Here is a 17,608-nt window from a genome sequence, read left to right as displayed (position 1 = left end):
TTACTTGTATTTATCACAGTTAAAATAAAACAATGTTCAAATATCAAAAATACTTTTGCTTCCGGGTTTTCCTCCGTGTCGATTCATCTCCGTACGACATTTTCGCCGGCGTTGCAGCAAGCGACTTCAGGCTTGAAAACTGGCTTTCAAACCTGAAGACACCTGCTGCAACGCCGGTGAAGCAGTCGTGCAAAGATATATCGACGCGGAAGATAACCCGGAAAGACAAGCTGCCCTTATTGCACCACACCAAGGAAGCCTCCATCAATATCAGAAATATCTATTAACCCTTTGCGGTCCAACGTCGAGGTTGACTCGGCAGGTCTAGTGCTAGCATCAGATCCAACGACAAGTTTAGGTCGACATCACGAGGCACTGCGATTATACTAGTTCTCAAGGGATTATTCATTACTTCAAGAAATATCACACATCGAAAATTTTCCAAGAAAAACTCTTTTTTGGTAGAACATGGACTCTATTAAAAACCAGTAGATTTTTACCTTAAACAATAAAGTAAGTACATTTAGAGGGCAACAATCAATCATGTCAATTTTTTTTCCTGAAAATTGTTTTGAACAAAATTAAATATAATAAAAAAATTGCACCGGAAAGGGTTTAAAGAGACCTCACTACACCAAAGTGATGAATTGTGTCGTAAATAGTCGGCGATGAACGTGGAGCCTTAATATTTTTTAGGGAGAACACTACATGTGTAAGTATTATGCTTGAAACTTTTAATACAAAAAAATAGGATAATAAAAATAAAAAATATGCAAAAAGACTGTCAGTTATGCATTACCATACGGCTGCAAAGATTGCAACCAAAGTTAATTGCAATCCGTGAAGCCGTTTGTTAGAAGTCCTTACTTGTATTTATCACAGTTAAAAATAAAATAATGTTCAAATATCAACTCCTTTGCACTCAAATAGATACCTTCCACTATAACCGGAGCTCTTATTGTAGGACAAGGATTAACTTTTCAGTCACACAAAATTGGCAATGAACAAGAGATTAAAAGGCATCATTAACTGTTCGAGGGAAAATGAAATTCCATACGCCTAATCAACCCTCTTCCAATTACAGAAAATTAATTCAGTGGACTCCATTCATCCTTACAAATACCACTCCCTTCCACGATACACAAAACTCCTGGTGAAGAGTTAATGTATTTACGTAGAATTAAAAGAAATGTTTTTTAAACGAAGTAATTGGCTTTTTAATGGGCGAGTTAAGAAGGTGAATACACATGTCTGCTCCATCTTGGTTTTAATTGGATCCAATCTATAATTCTATCGAGACACTTCAGGTTTCTCAATTGGGGAATACAAAATATACTAAAAAGAATACCTCCTACTCCAGGCCATTTCCTCAATCAGTTTAGCAGTCAATGCGGGGTAAAAGGTATCACCAGCAAAGGGATGAGCTTGAGGACTTGGTGCTTGAATGGAAGGTCAGGTGGAATACGGAGAAGGGATAGGAAAATATGAAAGGATCGTTAAATGGTTTATTGGGGATAAAGGCATTTAATCCCCCTTAAATCTTCCGACCACTTAACCACAAAAAAACCTGGGTGCCGTAATGAATAGATGGTGATGAAAGAAAAATTCCACCATCTCCCTAGTTTCCAATATTATTTATCTGAGGATGATAGCATCCTTTTCATAAAAAAATAGCAGCCGATTATTTTTTTCCGATAAGCAATTACGGATCTTAGAGCCTCCAGGCATATTAAGCGCAGAAAGGATTCTCGGGGTTTCCGCCGGGTAATTGTCTCCATGTCACCCGACTTTTCGAAGAACGACTAGCTCTTCATCCTCAGAGTATCTCCTGAATTCCGTATCTCAAACAATCCTATTCAACAATGTATATTCCACCAGTACAACAACGTATAAAATATGCAAAACTTTTAGCAGAATAACAAATACAGAGCACCCGGCCGGCAACCGGGAGGTTCTGGGTTCGAGTCCCAGTCAGACAGCATTTTATTTTTACCCTATGATTTCTGGCTTTTTCCATCTACCACAGCACCGTTGTCCTCGTCCTTTTTCTATTATATTTTCCTATCCCTTTCTTTCCTTATCTCTATACATTGATGATCCCCTGAAGATGAAGAACAAGTCGTTCTTCGAAGCGTCGGATGACATGGTACCCGGTGGAAAACCCGAAAATCCTTTCTGCAAGCAAATTCATCATTTCAGATTCAACATGTAATTTTTTAAGATTTTTATTGACCGATCCATGTCCAAAAAACGACTGACAACAGTCGTTTAATGCCTCTGAAGCTTTTCTTTAAATTAAATAGTACCCGATTGAATATATAAGGCATTCTACATGTAACTCCTAATTTTATGAATTTCAATCAGCACAATGTTTTCTGGATGTAAAAGCTTTCATATGCGCAAGCTACGTTTGTTTTATTGTCCTTTTGATTTTAACAGTTATTATCAAACCGCAGCGGTCATTTTGATGAAATTAATCAAACTGCATTTATCAAACTGGTTTGGTCACTGTTACCGAAATATTCAATGTTCCGTGTGGACCGAGAAGTTTGATCAATTTAATAAATATCTGATATTTCTAACTACATTTTTTCAAAGTATGTGTACATATATAATGCCAAACTCAATCTTTCAGTATCGTAAGTGAACTACTAATTTACATGTATATGACTAATGCTAGACGTAATTTTGTTATTACATAGGCGTAAATTAATACCAATAGCAAATTACCATTTCGTCTATCAAATCCAAAACCGATAAGAATTCCAATTTCGAAATATACATTATAAAATTTAATATTCTAATCCTCTATAACACTTGTTATTATGCTCATAATTCTTACCCGGACTTCAAAAGAAACTAATGAACTGGATTCAATTTGCAACGAAAAATTATCACGGTAGTGAGACCATTGTGTAGGGCAAGACTCTAAAAGGAATATCTTCGAAAGTGAATATCGCGAAAAAGTTTCTACCTTGACATTTTCCCTTGGGAACGGACGATAGAGTTTGTGGCTTTTCCCTCGTCAAAAACGTAATCCGCCTCCTTTCCCCAATGGGAAGTGGATGAAGTATCCACATATTTTTCGATGCAAAGTTACTTTTTCATTTTTTTTCGAGTCCCCTCATAAATATTTTTTTATGGAACTGGTTCTTCTTCTCAAAAAAAATTAAAGGGCTGAATTTTCGAATTCGCTTAAAGATTTAGGAGTATGTATTCCATATGGGGCGAATTAGATTGCATGTAGGTGTGAATAAATTTATGCTATGAAGTAAGCTTTATGGATAACAGAGCTAAATTCAACAGCAATATACGCCGGCCCAATAATATTTTCCATTGCAATCTGTTTCAGCCTCTTCCTGCAAAGTAAAATCCATTCGTACCATAAAATCAACATAAATTTTTATGATAAACGGTATGACGGACGAAAAGATACCAGGAGGATTTTAAAATGAATACTCTCTGACAATCCTTGAAAGAACATATTTTCGAATCAAATCAGGAAAGTGTTTTATTTCGGCGGCCTGTCTATAAATTTCTTTATTGGAATTAGTTCTTCTATTTGCCAATAAATAACTATTAGCCACAGTAATAACGTTAAGTAATGATAAAGACCCGTAACATCATACTATCGTAAAACTAGGAAATACAATGAACTATATTTTTTGTGTTACGCATAAATTGAAGGCGTAACTCGCGTCTGACGTTTTTCGTTGAAACAATTAATTTAGAGATGCAATCAGTCTCCTAGAAAATTATTCCCGTTCCGTATTTTTTTTGTTCCGTATAAAATGTACTTATTTATTTACTTTATAATGCAATTCATAAACTATTCGCTCGTTTTACAATTGAAAGTGGAATTATTGCTTATTTATAATCTAGCCATGAAAATAAACGACCCTTTAGGAACAAACGGTAAACAAAATTTGTAAGAACTGGCACAGTGACCATAAAGAGCTGCAAGCATTTTCCATCAGGTTTTGGGGATGCTGAGATCCCCAGCGAGCAGAAGCGAGTAACTATCATATTCTCACACCTTAATTACATGGATGGCAAATGAAACGAAACGATAGTGAAAACCAGTAAAATTTCAATGGTTTCGTTCCCGGGAGCGAAATGCAGAAACGAAACGAAATGGACGTAAATCCGGGAATTAAACGCAGGGTCGAAACGAAATCGGAGTCAAAACTACATCGGGTCGAAACTAAAGTAAAACTTTAGGACGAAACGGAACACAGATAATGTTTCGCACCGGAGGGACCACGTGCTTCACCTTCGAACAGTTTAGTTTCGACCCACGCACCGAGGACGAAGTATGGTTGAATGAAGTAGAGGTTCCGCCTACCGCCATTAGATGCATGGGACACTCATATTTTTACCACTAACAGGAGACAGGTGAACGCAAACTGACCATTATATTTTTCAGCTCAATTCTTTATCCTCTCTACACCTATGTCAAACGTAGTGGGTCGAAACTATTCCCTCTCATCCCCCTCCACTCAATTTCTGAGATCGAAATTTAAGCGAAAGTTCCACAGAGAAAAAATCATTCGCCTTGACCGGGATTCGAACCCGGATCCCCCGATTTCCGGTCGAGTGCTTTAGCCAGTTAAGCTACCGAGGCTTCATTCTTCCCTGTGGATATTTTCGGACACTACCGGACAAGGTGATGCTGGACTGCTGAGCATATGATGCCACAAGCAGTCCAAATCGTGCGCACAGCGCCACAGCCGGAGAGCAGGCCCGGGACAGGCGATTTGGACTGCTTGTGGCATCATATGCTCAGCAGTCCAGCATCACCTTGTCCGGTAGTGTCCGAATATATCCACAGGGAAGAATGACGCCTCGGTAGCTTAACTGGCTAAAGCACTCGACCGGAAATCGGGGGATCCGGGTTCGAATCCCGGTCAAGGCGAATGATTTTTTCTCTGTGGAACTTTCGCACGAATGTGCATTGCGGGTGACTCCCGTAAAAGTTATCACCGCGGCTAGTCCCGGTATACTTTAATCGAAATTTAACTATGAGCAGCGGAGTTTCGATTAATTTTGTTTCGTTCCCGGGAGTAAAGTTTCGTCCCAGGTTGAAACTTAACTCCTTAGTGATTTTAATTTCTTGCGGGAATTAAACTAAGCCTAGGCCTCGTATTTTCGTTTCCCTCCGGGTCGAAACGAAACATTTTCATTTAATTTCACTTGCCATCCCTGCTTAATAACATCCACACTAACCATAAACTGCAACCCCTGTATTTGAGGAACAACTGACGCGGGAAGCTACCCAAGAAAACCGGAACAAAATGCATCTACCGGTAAAGACAGAGCTTATTCAACACCTATATATCTGACACCGCTCACCCTAAAAGGAAGCTTGACAGCGGAAACTCGTTGACATTTATATTTAAAAAATCCAGCGGCAAAAAAGCATCCATGTCGTCGACGTCATAATGACGCAAGATATACAGCGAAAAGCTCGAGGGATTATGGTGATCGTGAAAATAATAAATAAAAACTCAAACGAATCGATAAATAAATAATGTTTCGGTTCGCAATAAAATATCGACATGTCGAGATGGGCCAAGCGGAAAGGAAACTAATAGGAGTCTATCAAAAGCAGCTCTCAAATAGTTTAAGAAATAATACAAAATAAATACAATATTTTATGAAAAATAACGTTTTCATCGCAAAGGAAAAGGAATACAATGCATTTTCTATAAGCCTGACAGAGCGTCAAAATAAATTGCTTCATATACAACAAAAAACGTTGGGCTATATCTATTCACAGTAATACTCAATTTATACTTAGGATAATAAAATAATGAGACCTTAAAATAGAGGGAACTATAATTAATTACGTTTTAATTGACTTTGATATAAACAAATTTGTTGTTTTGACTATCATTCTCCCTACCGTAAATACGAGGTACTTCGGCCCAGTGTGAAACTTTTTTTTAGATTCTTTTCTTATATGTTTCTATTTTACTTTTTCAGGCCTTAAGAAGATTATAACCCATATGGACTGTCTTCAGTAGAGTATTTGAATAGTTTTAAACTTATTTTTTTAAATTTTTAATCTATGAAATATTCTTACTTGGGCCAATGTTTCACTTGATTTTGGGTTTCTTTGGTCTACGGTGATTATACTCACTTCAAAGCATTGTAAGAATAGCTATGACCAAAGAAAGATTTGGATTCAAGAGGAAACCAATAGATTTTATAGAAAAACACATTTTAGAGGTGGTTTAAGAGAGACATACTTGTTAAAAAGAAAGTAAAAAATATGTACAGGAATATGAGTGTTGTTTAATTCTTAATGTTTACCTATTTATTTTAAAAATAATCAAATAAAAATTAGCTAATTTTTTATCCTTATCTATGAAAATATTATACAAATACCTAGCTTAACATGTGACCCCAACAGACGAAGTATGTTGTTTGCAGGTATTTTTGTTGCATTTAATAAATAAGTATATTTATGTAATGATATTTTTATTATAAGTTTTTATACTTTTATTCGGTTGTTTTACCAGCATTTGAACTGGGGCCGAAAATTGGACAGATATAATGCATAAAAACTAAAATGTTGGCCTACTACCAGTTTTAAATCATAAAAGAAGAACACAACATGCATTTAAAGGATTTATGATGGTGGTAAAATAAGTTTTGCACAAGTACAACCTACTTTGTCCCAGAAAAATGGTGGGCCAAAGTAGGTCTCAATTTTGTGGTTAGGAGACGCGTTGCTATTATGAAATTTTTACATAAAAAAATTAATAATAGTTAAAAGTTCAACAACACCAATTTCTTAACTATTAAATTTTGCTCCTAAATAGATATTTCCCAAACATATGGAAAATGTAGAACTGTGTTCACAAACAAAAGTTTAATAGCACAGAAAAAATACATGGTTGCACGAAGAAAAGAAAACCACTGGTGCTGATTCAAGAGGTGAGCAATCAAATGTTTAGAATGCATCACTAAAAGCTTTATGCTGCACCTTAATCAAAACTGCTGGAATCAGTCGAAAAACTGTTTCCTTAAGGTAACCGGAGTGCGTTGTACTTTCTTCTCAGTTTGGGCCAAAGAAGGATACCAGGGCCAATGAAACCATAATGAAACCCACGTTTACGGTACTTTTAATGATCACAGCGCCGTTATCGGATTTTGGTGGACATCTTTTGAACTAATCTCCACATTTAGTTTTAGATTCTGAAAAACAATTGAGATACAGTTAAAAACATAATAAAAGTGTTAGAATAATGCATTGCCATCTGGATCTGAGTTCTCCTAAACACTTCAGCTTGATAGCTAATCGGAAAGTGGGTTAAAATTGAATTGCAAGATTTGACCCGGACAAGATGACAAACAACGAAACGAGTTTATAAAAACATTTTTTTTAATCCCAATCACTCAATATAGTCTAAAATAATGCGTAATATAAACGGAAGAACACTTGATTATGAAAGCACGTTGGGCCTACGTGCTCATGGATGCTGAAATAGATTAGAAGCGATGGAAAATATTTTTTTTTTCCAGCAAGCGCCTGACTTGATTTCTACTTGCAACGCGCCGTTCCTAATTCGTATCGTTCAAAATAAAGTCGAGGTAGATATCCATCACAGGCAAAACAATTTTTTCATTCACACGGTGAGTAGCTTCCTCCAATTTCGCTGACATTGAACCAGAAAAGTAGCGATAAAATTAAACAAGCTATCGCAAGAGAATATTCACAACTTTTAAAATGAACAAGAGCGGTAATCGACAGACTTTTTAAAAATACATTTTTTCGGTTTTTAGGAATAAAAATTAATGAAAATAGCATTGGAAAAATAATATATCGGTTCATGATTCAGCGAACCATATTAAGCTATAATAAAACTGAAACTTCCGCGCCCGACCATTAATTGAATAGGCTATCGCTTGAGTATATTTATAGATTTCAACGCCAAAATAAGCTGGCATGCAGCAGAATAAAGATGAAAATCGGAATTTAAAAATGGATCGTAATACTAGCCGCATACCTTATGCGTAATGATGAATATTAGCACCCATGCATTTTTCTAAAAAATGTGAAAAGATTTCAACACAACACAACTTAAAAGGAACACAGGAATTGGAATAATATGAAACGCGTACATATTTATCACATACGAATCTCTACCTTAAATAGAACTATATTGCTAACACCGCCTTTCAATTGTATTTCCAAAAAAAATTATGTGCTCTTCAAAAATTTTTATTCACCCTTAATGATTCCAGCTCGCCTGGATTCATGAATGAATACGTAACTTTGTTTGTAAACGGCAGTTTTCATGATGTAAAATAAAACCAATTTTAAGTTTCCGCAAAATTCAATTTATCGATCGACTAGGAGGTTGACTCTGCTGCACTACATGTCGTTGCCTTTATTGCCCGCAACTTTACTCAATGTCGAACCACAGCGCTGGGCCCAAGTTTACTATGTATGTACGTACAAATATTCTGCGTCAAACGCATCAAACCCCATCCCTTTAGCACTTGGTACGACTGAGATAGACCCTAAAGTATGACTGAGCAAAATATAGACAGACTGACACGCAACAAATTTAGCAAATATAGATTACCTTGACAATGGTATTAAATCTATCTACATATCGATGGCTAAGTTATAACAACACGTCTCTCAAATTCGGCCGGTTTGAGACAGGAATCTTAAACAAGGTGTAATAACATAAAATAAATAAAATACAAGCAAAAACCAACTCTTTGTGTGCAAATGAAGTTAACTGAATCTTAATAATTAAAAAAATTAAGAGAAAATAAAAATTAATAAACAAAAAGAATTAAGAGAAAAAGAAAATAAATTAAAGGAATTAAGTTTTATGAACTTTTAGTTTTTAATTTCAGCGTATAAGTAAAAAAATTATTCTTTTTTTTTGCTCTCCTGAAATGTTGCTATTTTTGAGATACGTGTTGTTAGATCTCAGCCATCGATATGATATGTTTTAAGTGAGCTAAAATTGGTATTTAAAACATGTGAATAGTTTTGTTTCTCAGACATTAGGTTTTACACTAGAGGGACTAAAATTCTCCTGTAGACATAAGAAACAACCAATGCATGAACGAATAAACGCTCAGAAAGAAAGGATATTTTCACAGCGTACAGCTTGAAAATTATGGAAGGCTATGAATTTATGATGATGACAATAAATTCCCTCTCGAGTTCGACGGCGAAATGGATAAGCGGCCAGTTTATTAATTTTTTTTTTCGATTTTAGCAGGATGATTTTTATTTTAATTGATTTCCCCTTGTCACAAGATGTGGCGCTGAAAAAAAGAGGAATAATTAAAAACGAAAATCATCCAGCAAAGAACGAAAAATGAGAACGCCTCTTTTATGGCATCAGTTCGGTCATTAATTTGGCAAAGGTCGGTGACGTGTGACATTCCTTTATGGGGAGGAGAATGCTCCAATATAAATCAATGGATCAAGTAAAATAATTAATTTAAAAAATCAACTATGCCTTCATTAATTCCTTGTTTTTATAAATGGTGAGCTTAAACTCGTGAGGCGCTAAATCTGAATTTTTAGTTACTTCTAAATTTCGAGAGAGTTTCCAAAAACATTTTTTATGTTCCTTTTCCAATATTATTTTATTTTTAACATACATGTAAACAGGATTCTGCGTCATTTTCATGAAACTAACTCATTTTGCGCCCAACGATTACAGCAAAAACATTTGACTGGTCGAAGTATGGTATCTGAACGTAGACAATGTTATCACGCTTCATTTCATCACAAAACAAGCTTCTTACTGACAGCATAACCCGAAAGTAGCAGTCATATTTAAGATAAGACGCTGTTGTTGTTGTAGTGTAGTGATGATATGATTTCTTTGTAAAATGGAACACTTTTGCTATATTTTCCTGTTAGTTTATCGCTCACAATGAGTACGTTGAGTTTATTTCATGATTTTATCTTTAATTAATTCTACATTTAAGTCTCTATGATTTGCATAAGTAAATTGTATTTGTTCTTAGAGAACAAGAGTCCTAGACCAATAAATATCTTTTCTAAATCTAAAGTTAAAATCTCAAAAAATTACAAAGTCTTTTTTACTGTTCAAACCCCACTCATTAGAATTAAAATTGTACAATTGTACAAAGTATTTCCACAGTATTCATCTGGATTATGATGGTCATTGGGAATTAAGGCCCTTTGTATATAGATATGGGCGTTTTCCCGAGTAGCATTTTTAATTGGCCATTTTTTACGCACTTTGGAGCCTAAAACTTTATTTTTATTCTCAAGAACAGATGAAATTGAACAATATCAGGCATTTACTGCTTTACAAGGATACAAAAAATATTGAAATAATAATAATTAAAAATTAACTTTGGGGGTCACCCTCCTAAATCTGCCACTTTTTGTATCCTCATTGCCCTTCAAATTACGAATAAGAAATACAATAATTAAACCTCATTAAAATGTAATGCTTGTGCGTGGAAATAATTAGTCAAATAGAAAGGATAAACATCGGAGGTCAGAAAATGTTCGTCAAATGGGGAAATATAAGAAGAAAATGACATTGCCATCGTTTTAAAACGATAGCCTTCCAAAAGTTATGGGATGATTATATACAACTAATAACTTCATAAAAGTGGCATTTTATGAGCTAAATAAATTGCTGACATTACAGAAGCTAAACTCTTGTAGCCTCCATGATAAGCTGTTTTCAATACTATGAGCTCTAAAATGACCAAGGCCGCCACCATATGCGAGATAGATGGATTAATAAAGCACTCAACATTCACACATAGGGTCAATTGAGGTTCTCTCACCGGAATATGAAACATCATAGCGATTAGAATGAATATGAACGACAAAGTTCATTCTCCGAATGCATGAATTCAATTTAACCATTCTATGACGAAAATTGAACATCCCAGGATATCCCTTTTTCATTCTGCGCTTTCTAATGCATTGGTACTCAGTTCAAATTCCGGCCATTAAATACCTTTCCTAAAAGATTTTTTAAGCCTACAACTCGATGTTCAAACGCGATTGAAGGCATAGTATGAATTCCATACCTCAGACTCAATCAACATTGCAAATTGCCCTTTGATCATTGCAGTCAAATAAGAACGAACGCTCTTCGTAATTTTCATTTGTGAAAAATATCTATTCACACATTCTTTCAAAATAAAGTAAGGAATGAATAAATAATGGTTGTGTAATATTAAAACAAAAAATGTAAACGCAGTGCTAGCATACACCAGCAATACTATTCGAAAAACTCAGAAATCACTACAATGAATACAGCCAAAAAATAATAAAAAGAATTTCCGACGAGTTCCCAGAGATTTATTAGATACTTTAAAAATCCAGAGAGCACCGTAGACTTCCATTCAACTGACTTCAACACCAAAGAAGCTTCACCGTTATTAAGACTGTCGCTATTCACCCTCGATTCAATATATTGGACACCAATTTTTTTTTTATAAAAGATTCTTTAAAAAGTTATTTTTATTAGCATCTCTCAACTATGAGCATATCTTTTTCATCTATTATATCAGGCAATCATACCGTCCACAAGAATTCAGTGAAATTTTCATGCAATACATAAGAGTAAGATACTAAGTATAAGAGTAAGATACTAATGTAAGTGTAAGAGTAAGATACTAAGTATATCGATAACTTCTCTTTCAAGTATGTTACATGCATCCACTCCGAAAGGGGCATCTACTAATTACGTGAGGCGTTTAGGGAGGGAGGGGGTCAAGCTGAATCTCACTGAATCTCACGTGGGGTAAATGGGGGTTGCTGGCAAGTATCATGTAATTTATTTTCCGCAAGAAACAGTATAAAATTGCGATGTTCGTAATCATGCATACTATTCTTCACTGATCTTAAATAAAAATAATTAAACAAATTGTTTTTTTTTAATAAATACAACGCAATGAAGCATCATCATCATCATCTTGTGGTGTTCTGCCCGTCGGCAGGTCCCCCGCGCCAATGCTGTCTCCATTCACTTCATTCTTCCTTCATTCATTCATTCATTGTAATGAGTTAGGAATGAGCAAGTGTTAAATAGGATAGATGACAAAAGAACGTCGATGGACAATATAAATCAAAGGAAAGGTAACTGGCTGGGAAATTAGATGAGAGGGAATGGAATTTTGAAAGTAGCTTTGGAGGGAACGGTGGAAGGGATCAGAAGAAGGGGAAGGAGAAGACTGAAGTTTATTGACAACGTAAAAATTGGAAGATATGGAGACTTCAAGGAGATGGCAGGAGACAGGAGGGAATGAAGTATAGATTAACATAATGAACTGAAATTACGCATTTTGAACAATTTTACGTGAGTTTAGAGGGAGGGGGTCGAGCCAAATCTCACGATATCTCACCAAGGGAAGTGGATCCAATAATTTGCGAAATCGCCTCATGTAATTAATCGGCGCCCCCTTAATTCTTACAGCAGATGTCATCTTTATAGAAATTAATATCGGGAAAGTGCGAGTGAATTATATTGAGAGGGATGATCCTCTTATTACCTGGCACAAAAAAAATGTTTCCATAATCAAAGCCTAGTGCACTGGGTCAAAGATTAATAAAGATGCTTGGTTACCTGAAATCAACAATTATTTGGTGTTAAACTTGACTGTTTCAGGAAGACCATGGTTGAAATATTTTATATGCATGATTGAATTTGTAAACTTTTTAATATCCACCGTTCGTTTCAGACTTGAAATACGCGTTTCACCACGCTGTGGAATTATTGACGTAGGCATATTGCCCGAGATATTCACTGAATCCATAACAACCTCATTGCGTAGCAAAATCGAAGGTAGCATACGCAAGAAGAGAGCAGCAAAAGAAAAATACTTTCGAAACATACTAAAATAAAAAAACTTTTAGGACCTTATGGATTGATAATTATTAGGTTCAAAAAGATAAATGTGAATTTTTCTATCGCATGGATCAATTTTTACGTCTTCATACGCACATAATTTACACAACTTTTCACTTATTTCGGTTAGCTATGTGAGATATAATATGTGATTCGCCACTATTTTTTACTTTTTAGTGAATTTTATATTTTTAAGCGTTTTTTTATTTAATTTTTATTCGCTAAAATATAAATCCTTTGAAAACTGTGCAGTCATTTTCAAATTTTGAGTTTTATCAATTAATAACTCAGTAAGGAAAGTCATTGAAATATCTATACACTAAATTCACTTGACTACAATATTGCCTAATGGAAAATGGCGAAAATATACGAGCTCACAGCACATATGACCATTATATGAATAAGGCGAAGAAACTTACAAAATAAAATTCCTCTAGATATCCACTAAGGCGTCCTATATCTAGCCTCACGATTCAACATCCCGAGGATATTCAGAGCTGGACTCGAACGTGAGGTTATTCGGACGAGATCGTGATGGACCATACCCCAAGAGGATTTTAAAAAATCGACGCGGAATGGGGTTGGTTCCTATTGGTCACCCTTCCCTTCAATGCAACGGAAAAATAGAATACACCTATAAAGAAGTTGCATCACTTCCGGTCGACCGGTCTGTTTTACACGCTTTTTCTTAACTTGCTTCTTTTGCTTTTCTGTTTCATCAATTGAATCTGTGATAGATTTTTTTAATAGACCCAATTCCGACTGTCGGATTGGCTTGAAATTTTGCCAACTTGCTCATCTTTTGCTTCTAATGACAATAAAAGTTTCAGTAATCAGAATGAATTAACTAAATTTCCACATGGAAAAAAGTTTAAAATTTCTCAATAGATAGCGTTAGCTAAAATTTGTTTGGCGTACATCTCTTTAACAGCGCTGGTTTAATTTATTACATTATTCATCACTAAAAATTAGAAAATAAAAAATTAAGAGCACTCTTTTTCCAATAACATTATAAAATACACTAAAAAGTAAAAAAATAAGCTTTTCTTCACTAGGAGAAAAAACCGTGGGTGCTGATCAGGTAAGTATATGAATATTGCTTGCCAATCCGTAATCACCTATCAGGCTCTTATACACTCATTTCTAATAAACGTAATCAGCATCAACGCTTAGTTCTCCAAGAACTGAAAAGGTTATTTTTTTTACTATGTAATGCATTTTAAAATAGCTATTGGAAAGGCGTGTATTTTTATTTTTCCATTAGTTTTATTCGTTTAAATACAACTAGTATATAACTTGAAATATTTTGGAATATGGAAATTTCGAGTGCTATCAATTAATAATTAACGTTCTACGGCCATGTATTTTATAAGTTTAATAATAAATTAAGGCCCTAATGGTAGTAGTACAATTCCTTCTTTAATTCCTTGAGCAAGGAAAGGGGATGGTTATGAAAAAGGATGGTGAAGAGAAGATGGAAATGCGATGAACAAAAGATTATGAAAATGGGGGAAAGGAGAAAAAAAATTACCGAAGAATACTCAAACATGAACTTAATCAATCACCTATCAGATATGTCAATTTCCTTTTTTTCCCCTTTTCCATAATCATGTGTTCTTCGTACTGCAATCACTCGTTTTACTATCATATACTAGTATCTCGCTTAAGATGTGCGATACTATATTTTTTTAATGACATTAATAACTTGTCAAAATATGTATATCTGATGTCGGTTTCAGGTATCGCAAATTATGATATGCAACGTAGTATTGTGTACGTGTGAAAATTATCTCAATAAACTACGAAAAAATTTTCTCTCAAAGAGGAATGCATCTGGAATTGGTGTAGTGAAAAAGTTGTTGTAAACCAAACGATACAGACTTAATCACAAAACTAGATCGTGCGAAGCATTCATTTGATAAGCGTAACTGAAAAACCATAGTTTCCAAATGTTATGGATCCTATGTTGAGGATTCTAATACCAACCTTTAAACTAACATGGAAAATAATGTAATATTCGTAGGAAGAAGAATATGAGTTTCAAAAACATGTGCTCAGGCGCGTTTGGCCGTGCATTCTATGTGGATTATCAACTAAAAAAGATCCCTTCCACTAAATTTAAGGCCGAAAGCCACACTGCTTCAGACATAAATAGTTAACTTAATAATGTACTGTTTACAATGGCTGATGTGTGTGGCGGCCTATATTCCCCAAGCTTATAGTCTATTTTCAAAATATTTATCTTCCTGGAATCGATGGAATCAGAATCGACTTTAGACGATCGATTCCGATTCTGTGCCCAAGAATCGGTGGAATTGAGAATCGACTTAACCCTCATTGTAAGGAAGGAAAAATAATATGTGTCTCACAGGCCTGTGCCCTTTCTTGGTAGGGTTGGCCGTGGATTCTAATTGCATTATCAACTAAAAAAGACCACTTCAACGACGGTTAATGGTAAAAGTCACACTGAACGAGCTACCGCCGCCTAGCGGCGAAACGGCAACATATATGGCGCATAACCGCCATGTTCTCGGACCTCCTGTAATGGAATCCCCTTGGTGACGGGTCTTCCTAATCACTTACCACGAACTGTTTCCCTCATCAAGGAATATTCAGAGTGCTAATCGTATTTTTTAATAATTTTTTTAAATCTTAAACTCGCGTTCCAGTGGTCTCATTTGCAAACAGATTACTCCCTCACAACTTATGGTGTTATCTTGAAATTTTTAGTGTTCAATTAGTGTAACATAAAATTGTGATGAGAAAAAATTCACCTGGAATCGGAATCGAACCACGGATCTTTGGCTTTCAGGGCCACTCCGCAGGTTACTATACGACATGTTCTTAAGCGCCATGTTCTTTGGCCCCCATTAATGGAGTCTCCTTGATTGTAATATTCGAGGGAAAAAGAATATGAGTTTCACAGACCTGTGCCCTGGCGTGGTTGGCGTTGGCCGTGGATTCTATGTGCAGCGGCGGTGACTTGAAGTTGTGCGCAGCCGCGGAGGCGGAGGCGGCGGCCGGGGCCTGGAGTCCGGAGGCGGACGATGTGGAGGCTCCGTTGGTGGAGGCGGCTGCCGCGGCGGCGGCTGCGGCCTCCGAGCACGTCTGCCGGAAGAGGCGACGTCGCGCGAATAGCACCCGGGCGATCAAGATGTAGAGGACGCACGAGATGAGCAATGGGATCACGTAGAAGACGACGAGATCGGCGAAGAAGTATGCCAGGTACTCCTGGCGGGGACGCTTGAAGTCGCAGTAACACACCTCCGGGTGACCCCTAAGGGAAAGAAAATTAAATGATTTAGAGCAGGGGTTCCCAAACTGGGGGGCGTGACACCCAAATGAAATAAAAAAATTACAAAAATAATTTCCTCAGATCTTTGAAATAAAGTCTTTCTAAGTTTTCATAAATGTTTTTTGTAAAGTTTCAATAAAGTAGTAAACATTATCAAAGAAGGTTACAGTTTTTAAAACTACAAAACACACAAGAGTTCAAGGTTCTCAAAACCGTCCCCATCCATAGCAGTGGAAATAATAGGGTATTGAAAATGGAAAGCTGATATGTGTAGCGGGGGGGGCGTGGTACAAAAAAGTTTGGGAACCCCTGATTTAGAGGGTGTTAATAATGAAAGGCACTTTGTTTCTTCCACAATGCTATAAAATGTATATTTTATGCCCGGGTTCTACTATTACACCATAATGGTGTAATAGCCGTAACCGGTCATAATAATATAAACTTGTGTAAGAAACAAAGTGTCTTTTATTATTAATATGGAGCCCTTCTACCTCGTACGTTCTTCAAGTTTCTTTTAATTTAGAGAGTGTTTCAAGAAGAATGTACGTATTACAAAGTATAATTATATCCTAACCATCGATCACTGCGCCTCACTGGTTTCCGAGGCTGCACAAAGAGAATGGTGTAATAGCCGTAACCGGTTATAAAATATAAATTTTTATAAATGGTGTAATAGCCGAAAGCGGTCATAAAATATAATTTTTTATAAACTTGCGGAAGAAACAAAGTGTCTTTCGTTATTAATATGGAGCCCTTCCACCACGTACGTGCTTCAAGTTTCGATTTAATTTAGAGGGTGTTTCAAGATGAATATACGTATTACAAAATATAATTATATCCGAACCATCGATCGTTGCGCCTCACTTGTTTCTGAGGCTGCACAAAGATAACTTTATTTTTCAACAAGACGGGGCACCCCTTCACTGAAGACTACAAGTGCGTGAATATTTGAATCAAACTCTACTTAAACGTTGGATTGATTGCCAAGGAGCTGGCGACTTAACATGCCTCAGCTAGGCTCCACTGTCACCGAATTGGAAACTCTATAACTTCTTCCGGGGGGGGGTTTCGTTAAAGACAACAAGTTATATATACTACCCACGAATATCACAAAACAGAATCCTCAAGTCGGACTCAAACTGTGTTGTCGCCTTCCGAGCATTTAAATGGGTTTACAAAAGTCGCCACTCGTGTCGCTGACGGACAAATTGATCCGATTTTCACGAGGAAATAAGGTATAATTACGGCTATTAACCGAAATGTATACACAGGATGATAAGCTCTATCAAATTCATTACTTTCAAATGGTATTCCTCGCATTTACAAACATTATACTGCAAAATATTGGAAAAAAGTGGATCGCACTGCACTAATCACCACGTCGCGGACATTTTTGAAAGCCGATTAAAATGCGACCGAAGTGGCA

At 36.1% G+C, this 17,608-nt stretch overlaps 1 protein-coding gene across 1 annotated transcript in view; it reads right to left on the bottom strand.

Annotated features, from left to right (window-relative positions):
- Positions 1-15,731: 15,731 nt before the first annotated feature.
- LOC124168682 (thyrotropin-releasing hormone receptor-like) overlaps positions 15,732-17,608 on the bottom strand; it is a 101,765-nt gene continuing 99,888 nt past the window's right edge. Inside the window, exon 4 of the mRNA XM_046546949.1 lies at positions 15,732-16,164. Within this exon, the coding sequence (XP_046402905.1) occupies positions 15,732-16,164 (433 nt within the window). The remainder of the gene's footprint in view (positions 16,165-17,608) is intronic.

This window comes from Ischnura elegans, chromosome 12, assembly GCF_921293095.1.
Source record: "Ischnura elegans chromosome 12, ioIscEleg1.1, whole genome shotgun sequence".
Classification (NCBI taxonomy): Eukaryota; Metazoa; Arthropoda; class Insecta; order Odonata; family Coenagrionidae; genus Ischnura; species Ischnura elegans.
Note: the sequence above shows the minus strand (reverse complement) of the source record. Positions and strands in the feature narration are given on the sequence as shown.